At 51.9% G+C, this 13,083-nt stretch overlaps 5 protein-coding genes across 5 annotated transcripts; 2 read left to right on the top strand and 3 right to left on the bottom strand.

Annotated features, from left to right (window-relative positions):
* Positions 1 to 27: 27 nt before the first annotated feature.
* Positions 28 to 504, bottom strand: F5Z01DRAFT_600774 (uncharacterized protein; the record flags this gene model as incomplete). Its single annotated transcript, XM_046260751.1, has 2 exons — positions 28 to 196; positions 251 to 504. Coding segments are annotated over 2 exons (423 nt in total), but the record flags the coding sequence as incomplete, so codon positions are not given.
* A 1,264-nt stretch (positions 505 to 1,768) lies between these two features.
* F5Z01DRAFT_493944 (phosphatidylethanolamine-binding protein) lies at positions 1,769 to 2,822 on the bottom strand. The gene is made up of 3 exons (XM_046260216.1): positions 2,489 to 2,822; positions 2,233 to 2,423; positions 1,769 to 2,179 (listed from the first exon to the last, which is right to left on the bottom strand). The coding sequence occupies exons 1-3, from the start codon at positions 2,693 to 2,695 to the stop codon at positions 1,987 to 1,989; spliced, it is 591 nt and encodes a 196-aa protein (XP_046113470.1). The 5' UTR covers positions 2,696 to 2,822; the 3' UTR covers positions 1,769 to 1,986.
* A 128-nt stretch (positions 2,823 to 2,950) lies between these two features.
* On the bottom strand, positions 2,951 to 4,690 carry F5Z01DRAFT_684517 (PLC-like phosphodiesterase; the record flags this gene model as incomplete). The annotated part of the gene is made up of 2 exons (XM_046265937.1): positions 2,951 to 4,375; positions 4,421 to 4,690. 2 exons carry the CDS (start codon positions 4,688 to 4,690, stop codon positions 2,951 to 2,953), a joined length of 1,695 nt encoding a protein of 564 aa, XP_046113469.1.
* Positions 4,691 to 5,839: 1,149 nt separating this feature from the next.
* On the top strand, positions 5,840 to 7,611 carry F5Z01DRAFT_493915 (Alpha/Beta hydrolase protein). Its single transcript, XM_046260214.1, has 4 exons — positions 5,840 to 5,945; positions 5,999 to 6,433; positions 6,486 to 6,683; positions 6,736 to 7,611. The coding sequence occupies exons 2-4, from the start codon at positions 6,112 to 6,114 to the stop codon at positions 7,437 to 7,439; spliced, it is 1,224 nt and encodes a 407-aa protein (XP_046113468.1). The 5' UTR covers positions 5,840 to 5,945; positions 5,999 to 6,111; the 3' UTR covers positions 7,440 to 7,611.
* F5Z01DRAFT_493916 (uncharacterized protein) lies at positions 7,612 to 9,327 on the top strand. The gene has a single exon (XM_046260215.1). It carries the CDS (start codon positions 7,784 to 7,786, stop codon positions 9,113 to 9,115), a length of 1,332 nt encoding a protein of 443 aa, XP_046113467.1. The 5' UTR covers positions 7,612 to 7,783; the 3' UTR covers positions 9,116 to 9,327.
* The last annotated feature ends 3,756 nt before the right edge of the window (positions 9,328 to 13,083 follow it).

The raw sequence follows: 13,083 nt of genomic DNA, 5'->3' as shown, positions 1-13,083 counted from the left end.
GTAGTTCGTCCGCACCGAACCACCGGGTCATTTCTTGCTTCGACTACTTGTCGCTGTGATTTTGCTCGTGCTCATGAGATCCCCGATATACTTCTGGAGGAATTTGTTGTTACTGTCGAGCTTGTCGTGTTCTTCTCGCACGGCCTCGATTCGGTTAAAGATGGTGAGAAGGGAGTCCTGAAGTGCTTGCGCGTGCCTGCAGGCGCTGGTCAGTATGGCGAGCACCACGACGACAGCGGGGGCTACTTACTTCCTAAGCTCCTCGCGAGCTTCCTTGCCCATCTTGTCAATATCTTCACTCGTGCGCCGCGGACTCATGGCTCTAACATCGTCCGGGCCATAGTGAGACTCGACAGGACCAACGGCAGAGCTGTCGCGGGGGACCACAAGAGGTCCGCTGCTCTGGCGACTTGGAAGTCGTGGGCGCGTTGGTATGGGCTGGTGTATTGTGGGCTCGTTGTTGTCTGACGGCGTTGTCGACACGGCGGAGTCTGATCGTTCGAGGTGCGTTGGACGCTGGACCCCGCCAGACGCAGGGGACGGAGACTCGTTGTCGGACATGTTTGCAGGATACGCACGGGGTGCTCTGTCGATGCGTATTTGGTGAAGCCGGGGTTTATCGACGGCGGCGTACTTGTAATTACGGCGTACCAGGACGATGTTGTGCAGCTAGCGTCGGCCAAGGCTTGTGGTATACGGCGGGCAGTCCTAGAGAATGGTGTGACCGGGTACGTTTGCTCGTAGAAAATCGCTGCAAATGTCTAAGGACAAGATGTGCGGAGAAGTGCTGGCCTGGTCTTGCCGCAACGGGTATCTTCACGGGCCAAGGTGAAGTAAGGCGACGTAGTGAATGGGTTGAGGCGGTCTGGGCAGTAGTTGACCGTTGAGGCTGGAGGCCACGAGGTTTTGCAGATTCCCCTAGGTACCTACGGTAGAGTAAACCCCTTCTCAACGGCACCAGACCCAATGATACATTATTAGTGGAACCTCCAGAGGCCAGTGTCGTACGTAGGAGGAAGCTACTACGCGCCAAGTCTGGGCGGTCCCCTCCTTTTCGTTCGCCCTTTGAGCGAGCGTTGCGGATGCGCACCGAGTCCAGCAGTGATGTACAGGCGTGACGTGTGACGTCTAAGCGCACGGGGCACTGAGGTCTATTGTGGTCGACGATCACTTCAGCTTCGGGGTAATACCCGAGCGGCTAATTTCTCCTGAATCCACGCACCACAACGACTGATTCAAGAAGCCTCGCATCTATTCCGCTGCAACTGGACCGCACAGGCGTGCATTCGCAACGTGAGACCCCAGGAATCTCGCCCACCGTCGCAGCAACCCAAGAATCAGTTTATTGAGAAGTACTCCTCCTCTCAGATAAGGACGCTGGAACTCGAACTGAAATGAGTGTGGGGCACTGGGGGGGCGCCAAGCCCTTTGGAGTCAGTCCCTGGCAAATGGCTGCTCAGGCCCCGTGGGTAATGACGCACGACCAGCCCTGTTCTTTCTCGCCCATGACACTTTCTGTGAGCGTCCGGCTGCAGATACACGCCTAACATTCTCACCGCGCGACCTGGATGCAATCTGTTACTGCCACATCGTGGGGGAAGGACCCTGGTTTTTCACGGTGGCGCTCCAAGTAATACTCCGTAACCCGCCAAGACGGCCATCCCTCATTAGTGTTCGTGAAGCATCATAACCATCATCAGGGGCCCATCCAAGACTGACGGTCGCCACAAGCATTCGGCTGTGCAGCTTGTCGTCGCAGCCTCGGAGCGCTCAGGCTCCCAAATATTGATTGAAACTATGCGATGGTCTCCCGGTTCATTACTAGACTACGTACTAGTAGTTTATCTTGCACACAGCAACCACCTGTGAAGCTCATGTGAACCATGGAAAAAATGATCCCAGCATGCTTCACATGGCCAATTCTCGGTAGATCTGGAGAGACTCCATGCCTTTAGTTTGGCACGCATGGCCAAAGTCGAAGAAAGTTTAGGCAGTCCACCCATCACCGGCACAGAGCATCCAATTCACAGCCACCAATTGCAGACCGTTCGAGCTGACAAACTTGGCGGCATCAAAGGATCGACGCTGTACGAACTCCTCACCTCCAACATCGTCCTTCGCCAATGACAGTGATTGAGGTTCCCGAAACAACAGAAACAGGTATCTGTGAGGGGCTGACCTGATTCTCTTTATTAGCGAAGAACAGAAAATCTTTCACGCTGGTTTACTGACTCGTCCTTCGGTCCTGGACCCAGAAACTCAGTCAACACAGATGGGGAACCCTCGTTTGACGCGGGAGCTGCATCAGGCCTGAGCCCAGAAACCACCCAATGACGCCAGAAAGCGAACTTCGGATCATCTGGGGTGGGCGCATCAGGGTCGATCAGCAGCAGCATGTATGTCGATGACTCTGTGCTGTTGGCCTTTCCGGGGACCAAGTCAGTTACGATCCGATGATGGCACTGCCAATTTGGCCTTTTCACATTACCTCTGGCGCGAAGCTGACACTGGGTGCGGCCTTGCATTCGGAAGCTCGAAAAAAGGTCCCAAGCTCAATGAGGCGATCACCGAATTTAATGGCGAGTTGTGTACTTGGCGAAAAGTCCTCGGGAACAAGCGAAGCTGCCGGGCCAGGTACAAGTCCCGCCTCTGCGAGACTCTTCCTGAGCGCCTGCGCATCGTTTTGTTGAGACATGGCTGAAATAATAGATAAGGAGAACACTATATCTTAATCCAACAAGTGTTTGAGTACACGGCATTGCGCTGTTCTTATATCAGAGCGCTGGACCACCAGCGAGCTCGGTGACTGGTGGAATTACATGCCAGCATAAGCGCCGATGCCACGCAAGGAAATGGAGTCTCGACTTCGGGGTTGCACAAGAGCGAGGGAGAATTTCATGTATCCATAGGTACTTTTTCATTATTGAAATATGGCTTGGCGTAGATTCCATCATACATCCTCAAATTCGAATCGGACAAGCAAGCTGGTCCTGGTCTCTCTCCCCTTCAAGTCAAGCATGCGGATAAAAGACCAACCAGGCACAACATAGGACAGGCGAACAGCATGCACTGCGATATTCGGGTTCTTGGCCCAACTCTCATCGTGCTTTATCAAAAGACGTAGGAAGACGAGGTCGCTGTCATCGTACTCCCATTCGAGAACATCGTCCCAGATAGGGTCAGTGGGCGGGGGGTTCTCGCCGCGATGGAGGAAGCCGAGTTTGTGCTGCTTGTACGGCGCAGTCTTGCGCTTTGGTGGTTCGTTCTTGAGATCGTCCGGATGGAAAAGGGTGCAAGTGAGATAAGGCTTGAACGATTCAACCTCTGTCTCCTCAGGGAGCTGAATGTCAGAGGCGCCTCCGACATGTGGGCGAAGCTTTCTTTTGCGGCCGGTCGATAGTTTGCCGTCACCGCCAGCGCGAAGAGCCGCAGGCTTCAAGACGAAACCGTCCGAGCCAGCAAACAGAGCGTCGTTGAGTTGGTTGCTTGTCCCGAATGTTTGCCAGTTGAGGGCACAGACCTGCGCGCCGATGCCCCAGAATGGCACAGGTTTGAGATTTGACGATGAGATGCGGGTTCCCTTGGGAAATACACGCATCAGGTGCTTTGCGTTATGTCTGGCAATCGACGCACTTTGTTCTGGAAGATGCGATGCAAGTCCTGATTCCGAGACGTTTATAAGGTGATGATGCGGTCCATTGGTCAGCCCAGCATCGCTGAACCAAGAATTGTTGCCTGGTTTTACCGACTGGGCATAGACTCCGAGCTCCGCGAGCTCCGGGACGATGGTTGTCGAGGGTGCCTTTTTCTTTTTGTCCTTGTATTCCTTCCGCGCCGCTTTCTCTTGCTCATCGTCTTCAGAGTCATCTGAGTCGCTGTCGCTGTCGTCTGCCTCGTCTGGGAGGTGATACTCGACCATGACGACAATCTTTGCTCCGAGTTCCTCGAGTGTGACATGCTCGCCAGAGTCGGCTTGCTCTCGATGGCCTTCCATCCGAACAGGCTCACTGAGGAGGCGATGCCCGAAGACTTCGCGCATGATCTGTGCAAGTCGGAGCTGACCGTGTGCGTCACAGTGATTCTCGAGGGACAGCAGGATTGGTGCTTGTCTCTGATGCGGATCCTGTCCAGCAGCCGCCTCCTCCTCCTCATCGCAGCAGTCACGTATGGCCTCGCAGACGGACCGGAATGGTATGTTGGACACCAATGTGAAGCCGTGCGTCACCTTTGGCTCGTCCATATTGTCGCTGTTGTCCCACGCATCTATCTCCACGCATCGTGACCCTGTCTTGATGGCAGTCTCGTACGCCGACACGCAAGATGTCCCGTAAAGTTGATGCGCTACAAGATACGTATTGTGACTGGAGCTGATGAACTATTCTGGCAGCGGATGCGATCTGTCAGTGATGGCCTTGGGAACATTGATGTGAGGCTTGGTGACCAGGGCGCGCAGCGCGTCAGTCGACGCATCAGATTCGGTGCCCGCCTCCTTTTCAGACAGAATGCCGTTCGCAATGATGAAAGACCGCAAGGCGCTGCTCACGTGCAGCTTGTCTTTTGTGACTACCTTGTCCTTGATGCGATGGCCGGTGCTGTCGACGTCCACGCTTTCGCCTCGATCCTCATCATCCTCCTTGCCCTTTTCCCTGAAGGGGTTGAGACTGGACAACTTGGCTGTGATATCGGCCATGGCTCGATGTGGAAACAGAAAGATTGAGCACAAAGAAAATTATCCAGAAAGTCACGGACAGCAACAAGTATGTTTCTGTGAGAATGTTGTATGGCAATTCCTGGAATTGGATACACTTCTTGAATTGTGTTGCAATGCTACTGTAGGGGTAGCTCTGCTCGGGGCTTGCGTCATCGCCAATGCGCATCGATGAGGGGCAACGACTAAGAAAGTTGATGCTGACATGGAGAAAGCTGAAACTACCTCCGGGACTGCCTTGGGAATGCGAAGCAGCCGGAGCAGCCGAGCCTACACATGTACGCGAACATTCAGTCAGGTCTTGGGTCTGAGTCTGCGCATCTATAACAAGTTTATTACACTTTTACACCTCGCGTCTAACTCAGAAATCACTACTGGTCAAGCGATCACGTGCACTTTAGCGCCGTGGTGTAGACGACGTTAATTGGTTGGACGGACCGACAGATCCACTGCACGCGGAACGGTAGACGTACATATCTCGCGTTGCAAATAATTTTCTTCCTTTCCTCTCTTCTTCACAAATATTGAACAACGCAAAAACAACGTTCATGTTCCCATTTTTAACATCTGTGTGAGGTGCCGTCTCTCGATGTGCACCCAAGACCTATGATAATTGCGGAACACAGAATGGAGAGTAACAAAACAGCGAGCAATCTTGGGTGCGGTGCTCCCCCTATGTATGGGGAGGATCGCAATGATTGAACGTACATATTGATGCTGAGGAGACGCTACTGCCTACGCACACTTGCCAACGCCTCGCACGCATCCGCTATCCCCAGCAGGCACTGCCCGTGGTTCCAATCTGGACCTGTTAGTCGGCACAAAGCGAGACCGTTGACCGGTGCCGAGCGTTGCGTGATGTCGCAGTGTCTGTTTGAATTGTTTAATACCCGAGTGACTAAGATGAAGTGACTGGTGAGACCAAACCCTTACTGGGTCAAACCTAGGAGAAGCTTGTTTGCGGATATCACGTCCGACTCTTATGCGACGCACTTTGCGATCCCATGAGGCTCCTGTCGCCGAACACGCGCTGGTTTCAATTGTCGAGACCTGTGTGCTTCATGGACGCGTCGCACAGCAAGGACGAACGCGTCGGGCTAACCTCAACGCTTACGTCACGTTTGAAATGGCGCCCTTTGGGAGACATCTGCATCATGATGATCTGCCGTTCAACAACCAAGCTAACCACATCCTCCTGTTGGCAAAGGCCTGTTGATTTATAATCCCGTCGAGATTTGGAAGTAGCACGCCGTATATAATCAAGCCTTTGGCACTGACGAGTAAATCCAGGACACATTGTCTCGGCCTGAACCAGAGCATTCCTGAAACTAGGACAGCTTGAACGATTCAGCGGAATCATCTCCTGAACACACAACCTGTGCACTCACGATCAAGTGTACATCATGGCTGACATCAGCAAATACACCATCAACGTACCCGCAGAAAAGCTCAAGCTGCTCAGCGACAGACTAGCCTTAGCAACGTTCCCGACTACCGTCGATTTCAGCGACGACTGGAACTACGGCGTTCCTCTGAAGGATATCAAGCGACTGGCTCATCATTGGGCCAATGGCTTTGACTGGAGAGCTCAGGAGGCCAAACTGAACAAGCTGCCGCAATTCTCAACCAAGGTCGATGTTGATGGATTTGGCACGCTGAACATACACTTTGTTCACCAACGCAGCCACAGAGAGAACAGTATCCCTTTGCTGTTTTGCCATGGTTGTATGTGGCGTTCTTACTATGTGGCATTACGAGATGCTGACGAGGAGCTTAGGGCCTGGGAGCTTTCTAGAAGTGATCAAGATACTGCCATTGCTCACGCAGAATAACGATGGGCAGTCGTTTCATGTCGTTGCACCCTCGCTACCGAATTATGGCTTTTCGGACGGCGTCAGCAAGCCAGGTTTCGGAATGCCTCAATACGCTGAGGCCATGCATAAGGTCATGCTCAATCTCGGCTACACCCAGTACGGTCCGTATTCTAGCACTTGGACTCCAGAAGATGAGTTGCTGACCGTTTCTAGTGACTCAGGGAGGTGATTGGGGCTTTGCCGTCACCCGTATGATGGGCATATTGTATCCCCAGAATGTGCTGGCATCACACTTGAACATGATTCGCATCAAGGCGCCGAGACTGACTTCGGCGCCTGCTGGGGTCGCGAACGACGAACAATCTTATACCGAAGAAGAAAAAGCTGGCCTGGAGCGATCGAAATGGTTCGAAAAAGAAGGGTTCGGATATAATCTTTTGCAGTCAACGAAGCCATCTACGATTGGCATGGCTTTGACCGACTCACCCATTGCGCTTCTGAGCTGGATATATGAGAAGCTGCACGACTGGACTGACGACTATCCGTGGACCGATGATGAGATCCTCACTTGGGTCTCTATCTACCAATTTTCCGTTGCTGGCCCTGCTGCCAGTGCTCGAATCTACTACGAGAACACTCACGCCAGCCGAGGCCTCACTACGAAAATCCTCGAGTACAACGGAGCGACAAAGCTAGGCCTCTCGTATTTTCCCCGTGATATTATTGTGCTGCCATCGGCCTGGGGGCGTACGCTCGGGCCTGTTGTATTCGAAGTGAGACACGACAGGGGAGGACATTTCGCAGCTCACGAAACACCGGAACTTTTGGTGAAGGATTTGAGGCAGATGTTTGGGGAACGCGGGGGCGCTCACGATGTCATAAAGACCATCTTGGCGAAGGGTGACAGCCGACTTTGATCGAATGTGTTGTGAGTCGCGACGAGGTTTGTGTGGGAGCTGGTTGTAGTCGGATGTACCGTTGAGTCTCCTTCCAGGGTTTCCCTGTCGCGAGGGAAGTTATTTTAGGAATACACGAAATATTGTTATGCCTAGACTATCGGGAAGATATCATTGCGCACTAATTACTTCTACGCTTTCAATTCTAGATACTGCCTCCCCTTCTTTGACACGTACCTGGTAGACTAGCCGTTGTGAAAATGGCAGAAGATTGCAGGGTAAGCGACTTCTGCACCGCATTACATGTGCTCTCGGTACTCCGCGTCTACGTGGTACTGCTCCACACCCCATGACTCTCCTTCAACATGGCCCATCAAGCCCATAACATTCCTTGGACCACTTTGTCGTCCTGCCTCTCCTGGCGCCTGTCGAACCGTTGCGAGGGTGGCGCCGCGGATCTTCACTTGAATCCCCGGCGCGACCGAGGCAAAAAGCTCAGGCACTTTACGACCGCGTTCGCGCGCAATATCCACGAGCATGCCGAGAGCGAGATTCGAAAACATGCCGATGATAGCGATCCGCCTCCCGCACGAGACGAAGTGGTTGTAGAGGATGACGCGGCTGCCCTGATTGCGCCCATTATTGAACGATGGAGACAGTCTGTTGAATATCGCCCAGGCATAAACAACACTCGGCTCGGCGCTTGTTCTCATCAGAGCGACGACTGCGGCTGCGTTTTGCCTCGAGCAAGCCGTAAGATGGCGGCTTTTACCGAAGTGTTCCATGCACAAGGTTGCTACAGCCGTATGCATGTGAAATCAAGCGGTTTCTTCAACGCGGAGGTTTTCACGGCGATGCTGCTACACGGCCAGATGCAAGCGTTGTTCCGCATATGCAGCCACCCAGAGGTCGCCTTGCAGACTTGGTGGCAGGAACAGGAGTGCCAGTGCATAGACTATTTTGGATGGTTTCGTGTCTCTAGTTTCGCGCTGGACGCGTACATCTTGCTGAATGTGTTGCTGCACTTCCCCCAGACTTGGCAGAAGGGAGAGGCTGATTACCGACGCTTGAAAACCTATCAGGAGGTCGTGTACCGGATCACCAAGGGTTCAGTCGACGAGCTGCCTGCATATCCGCACCGCCGTTTCTTTGGAATTGCGGACGGCCAATTCCAAGAGCACGATGGTTGGGACTCTCCGCATTCGCGGGAGCGATGGCTTCGACCAAAGTCATCACGGCGCCGGCGAGACCCCGGGGGCAAGAGTCAAGGGTCTGTATTGGGACACATTCCGTATGAGGCTTTCGTCGACCTGAATCAGGTTTCTGAGTACCTCCCTTCGAGTCAGGACGTTTCGCATGTTCGATGGGTTCTCTGTGAGAAAGGGTTACCAGCTGAAGTTGCCAACATCATCCTACAAGGAGCACGCTATCACGCCCAAACGCGGCTCCCAGTGCCCGATGATCCCTTGCACTCGTCTAACAGCGACGAGTTGCGCAAGTACTTGACGTACAACTGGCAGCTCATTGTCCGCAGTGCGGCACTCGGTGCACGCATGGGGATGGAGCTTGACTGGGAACAGCAGGTTGCTCGCTCCCTTCTGAGACTTTTTGGGTGCTCTTGCAAAAGCCACGAAGCACCGTCTTTGTGGAAGATAGATTACGGCTCTTCATGGGAAGGGATTATCACATTTCTGTGACCTCATGGGCACTGGGCTTGGGATGTCTATCCGGCATTGACTTTGCGGCCTGTGAGGCTAGCAGCCAATAGTTTCTACGCATGCTGGAGATGAAGATATATTACTTTGCAGATTCGCAACGGCTTCTACTAACACTGCCGACTGACCTTCTTGAGATGTCTGTTCGTTGAGTGGTTGATGTCGATGAGAGACCAACGAAAGCTCGAGATACTGCCACATGTCACATGCCGCGGGGGCATTGGTCTGGGCCTGGCAGCTTATCATAACTTCCCCATGCCACTTCATGGTGGAGTATGCAAGCCATTGTTAAGAATACCATCCGCAACCGTGCCTTTCCTTTCCACAGAACCGGCCGCCTGACCCAAGGACAGCTGGGCCCGCGCGCCGACCGCAGCTCAATCACGTAAAGATCAGCGTGTCTGAATGAAGTTTTCACAGCATAAGTCGAGAAAGCACTGTCCGAGCCGCCCAATCTGGAAGCAATGGCCGCCGTTTTTGGAGGTTTTGATAGTGAGGGGCTATGGGCGGACGCAGGTACCGGGTACCTCCGAGCGCGTCGTGAAGGGGTGGAGCCCTTGTGCCTGGTCCGTCGACCCCGCCGAGTCGCTTAGCTCAGTCTTTCATTTTAGAACCAATAGCAGGGCAGAGTTTGTCGGTTTCTTACGATAGAAACGTCTATTTCTAGCTCTCTAAGCCATAGGTAGCTAAGCATATAAGATAGCGCCATTTCCGGCTAACTTATATACGTTATCTTCTATCCTATTACCTTGCACTATCACCGTCTATATAGGCTATTTTCTTAACCCTTGATGCGCACGAAGTCTGCTATAGCACCCCCGTATCGCTCCCTTTAACGTGCGACCGGCTATGATAGTTATTATATCGACTTTATCGAGCGCTTTACTTAGCGATAGGCGTAGTAGCGAGTTTAGAAGAAGCCCGCCACCCTTAACGCTAACTAACGGGCTACCCTCCGCGAGTAACTAAAGGAAGTCCGTTTCCTTAAGCTAGACTATGCCGATAATACTAAGATTAATATCGCGGGTATCTTACGCAAATGGAAAATATTGAAGAGTAATACTCTTCTAGGCGCAGGGTAAGTGAATCGCGATAATCCGGGAACCCTTTAGGGTAGGCAAAGTAATAGGTGAAGAACTTGGTGAATGAATGACTTAATTCAGAACTATTTAGTAGTGAGCGAAGGCCTATATTTATAGGCGTGAGGGCGCTGTAATGCCCTGTAAAAGAGTGGGTCAAACCGAACCTAGTGGAAGGTTATAGAAGGTTTGATTTATAATAGCGAGTGTGGCAGTGCTAGCCTTCGAATATTATAGAAGGCAATAGAAGCACTGTATTTGTAAGCGCTGTGGACCCTTATAATAGGGCCTGAATAGATCCCTGTAAGGGTTCTGTGAGAGGGCCTCGTAAGGCACCTAATTAAGAGGATTAGCCCCCTATTCTTAACACCCCCTCTGTGCCTAAGAGCCCTCTAAGGGTTCTGTGGCAGGGTCTCTAGCAGGAATAACTAGGCCTAATAGCGCTAGAAATTGCTGCTGTAAGGGAGCTGTTAGGGCCTTTGTTAGGCCATCAGCCGGCATAGCCTTAGTGTTAACATAGGCTAGCTTTAGCAGCCCTTTTAGTACTTGTTCCCTATTATAGTGGAACTTTAGAAGGGTGTGCTTTGTGCGGGCGTGTAAGGTCGGGTTATAGGCGTTGCTTATAGCGCCTTGGTTATCGCAGAAGACCTGAATAGGGGTTATGAAGGGCTGTTTTAGCTCTTTATAGAGCCCCTGTAGCCACTGTAGCTCTCGAATTGCTTCTGTAAGGCTATCGGATTCAGCCTCTAGTGTTGAGAGTGCTATAGTGGTAGCCTTCTTAGCCTTCCAACTTACAGGGCCTTGAGCCACTATAAATAGGTACCCAAAGGTCGATTTAGAGGACCTTTTGTCACCGGCAAAGTCGCTATCACAATAGCCTATAGGCTGTAAGGCTTATATAAGGCCTGAAGATTCAGGGCCTCTATAGCGAATAGCGAGCTTCTTAGTGCCTTTGAGGTACTGTAGAAGCTTTTTAGCCGCTGAAAGATGTAGTGAGTAGGGCTTAGCCATAGCTTGGGCTAGCCACTGAACGGCAAAGGCTATATCAGGCCTAGTTAGCAGCATTAGGTACATTAGAGTCCCTATAATCTGCTGGAACAGGCGGTGGTCTTCTGGACCTAGGGGCTCGGCCCCTAATTCAGCCGCTGTGCTTCGGGTCACATTAGGCTGTAAGGGCATACTAAGGGCCTTGCAATTTTCGAGGCCATAGGTGCTGAGGGCCTGATCGGTATACTGTTCCTGATGAAGGTACAGGGCCTTGTTAGGCCTATCCCTCTGTATTTGAACGCCTAAGAAGAAGGCTGCAGGGCCTCTATCTTCTAGGGGATAGCCCTTATGTAGGGCTTTCTTTAGACTATTAATAAAGCCTAGATCAGGGCCGATCAGGAGGCAATTATCAACGTAGGTCACTATAAAGGTGGCCTTTTTAGCGTTATAGTAGATTACCGGGTCCGAGATTAGTGGCTAAAAGCCTAGGTCTTTTAGAAGGGCCTTTAGGGCTTCTTGCCACTCTCGGGGGCCTTGCTTCAGGCCGTATAGTGCCTTATTCAGCAGTATAACCTGCCGAGCACTAGGGTCCCAGCCAAGCGCTAATAGCTTCTTAGCTAGGTTAGGGTTAGCCTCTATAAAGGCCTTGAAGCCAGCGGGAACTTCAGTATAAATAGCCTCTTGTAGGCGGCTGTTTAAAAAGGCGCCTATAAAATCAACCTACTCTATTTCCCAGTCTTTAGCGGCTGCTAGCGCTAAAATAAGCCGCCAGGTAGGGGGTATAGAGGTCGAGGCGAAGGTCTCCTTATAATCTAGGCCTTCTTCCTGCATAAAGCCCTTAACCACAAGCCTAGCCTTATATTTATAGGGCTTGTTTTGCGAATCTAGCTTAACCTTCAAGACTAGCCTGTTTTTTAGTACCTTTCGGCCCCTGGGAATAACGCTATAGGGCACAAATTTAAAGGTATTAGCTAGTAGAAGTTGCCGGAATTCAGCAAAGATAGCCTGTAGCCACTTATCCTTATAGGGGCTCTTTAGCGCTTATTGCCAAGAGGCAGGCGCTATAATGGCTTGAGCCTCTTCTTTAGCCCTGTAAATAAGGGCCCGTAAGGATAGATCCATTAGATCAGTGGCTTCGTTTGGCGCTGTAGCCTCTGTGGGTTGTGCTGGAGGCGTTGTGGGTATTGTGGGCGTAGGCGCTGTGGCCGCTGTAGGCGCTGTGGCCGCTGTAGGCGGGCGTTGTTCCGGCAAGAAGGAACGCTGTGAGGGCCCTGAAGGTAGGGGGCCTAGAGGCTCTAGAAGGGACTCTTCTTTATCCCTTAGACCTGCTAGGCTATTTTCCCCCTCTGAAGAAGAGTCTATTATAGAGGGATAAGGGACTAGGTCCCCTATGCTAGCCCCTATATTCTCCCTTATAGTTAGAAAACTAGTCTTTGTGACTAGTCTTTTAGAAGGAAGATAGACCTGATAGGTGTTCTTGCCTAGTGTGGCTAGCACCTTGCCGGGTAGCGTCCTAGGGGCTAATTTAGCGCCCTTAACGCGTTGTTCAGGGGGTATTAGAACCTCACAGTCGGCTCCGATAACCCTAAGAGCCTGAAAGTTTAGGCTATAGGCTTTAGAAGGCTCTAGGTCTTCTAGAAGTAGCTGTTTAGGCGTTTGTTCCCTATTGCTCACTGCAGTGCAGTTAACAAGGCCTAGAACAGCGGGTAGAACAAAGTTCCATAGGTATAGGGGTAGCTGTGACCCCTGAAATACAGCGCGTAGCCGGTCTAATAGCACCCTTATAGACTGTTGAAAATAAGGGACTAATCCCCTAATTAGGTGCCTTACGAGGCCCTCTCACAGAACCCTTACAGGGATCTATTCAGGACCTATTACAGGGGT

The sequence above is a fragment of the Emericellopsis atlantica genome (genome assembly GCF_019669845.1).
Source record: "Emericellopsis atlantica unplaced genomic scaffold F5Z01scaffold_61, whole genome shotgun sequence".
Taxonomy (NCBI): domain Eukaryota; kingdom Fungi; phylum Ascomycota; class Sordariomycetes; order Hypocreales; family Bionectriaceae; genus Emericellopsis; species Emericellopsis atlantica.
Note: the sequence above shows the minus strand (reverse complement) of the source record. Positions and strands in the feature narration are given on the sequence as shown.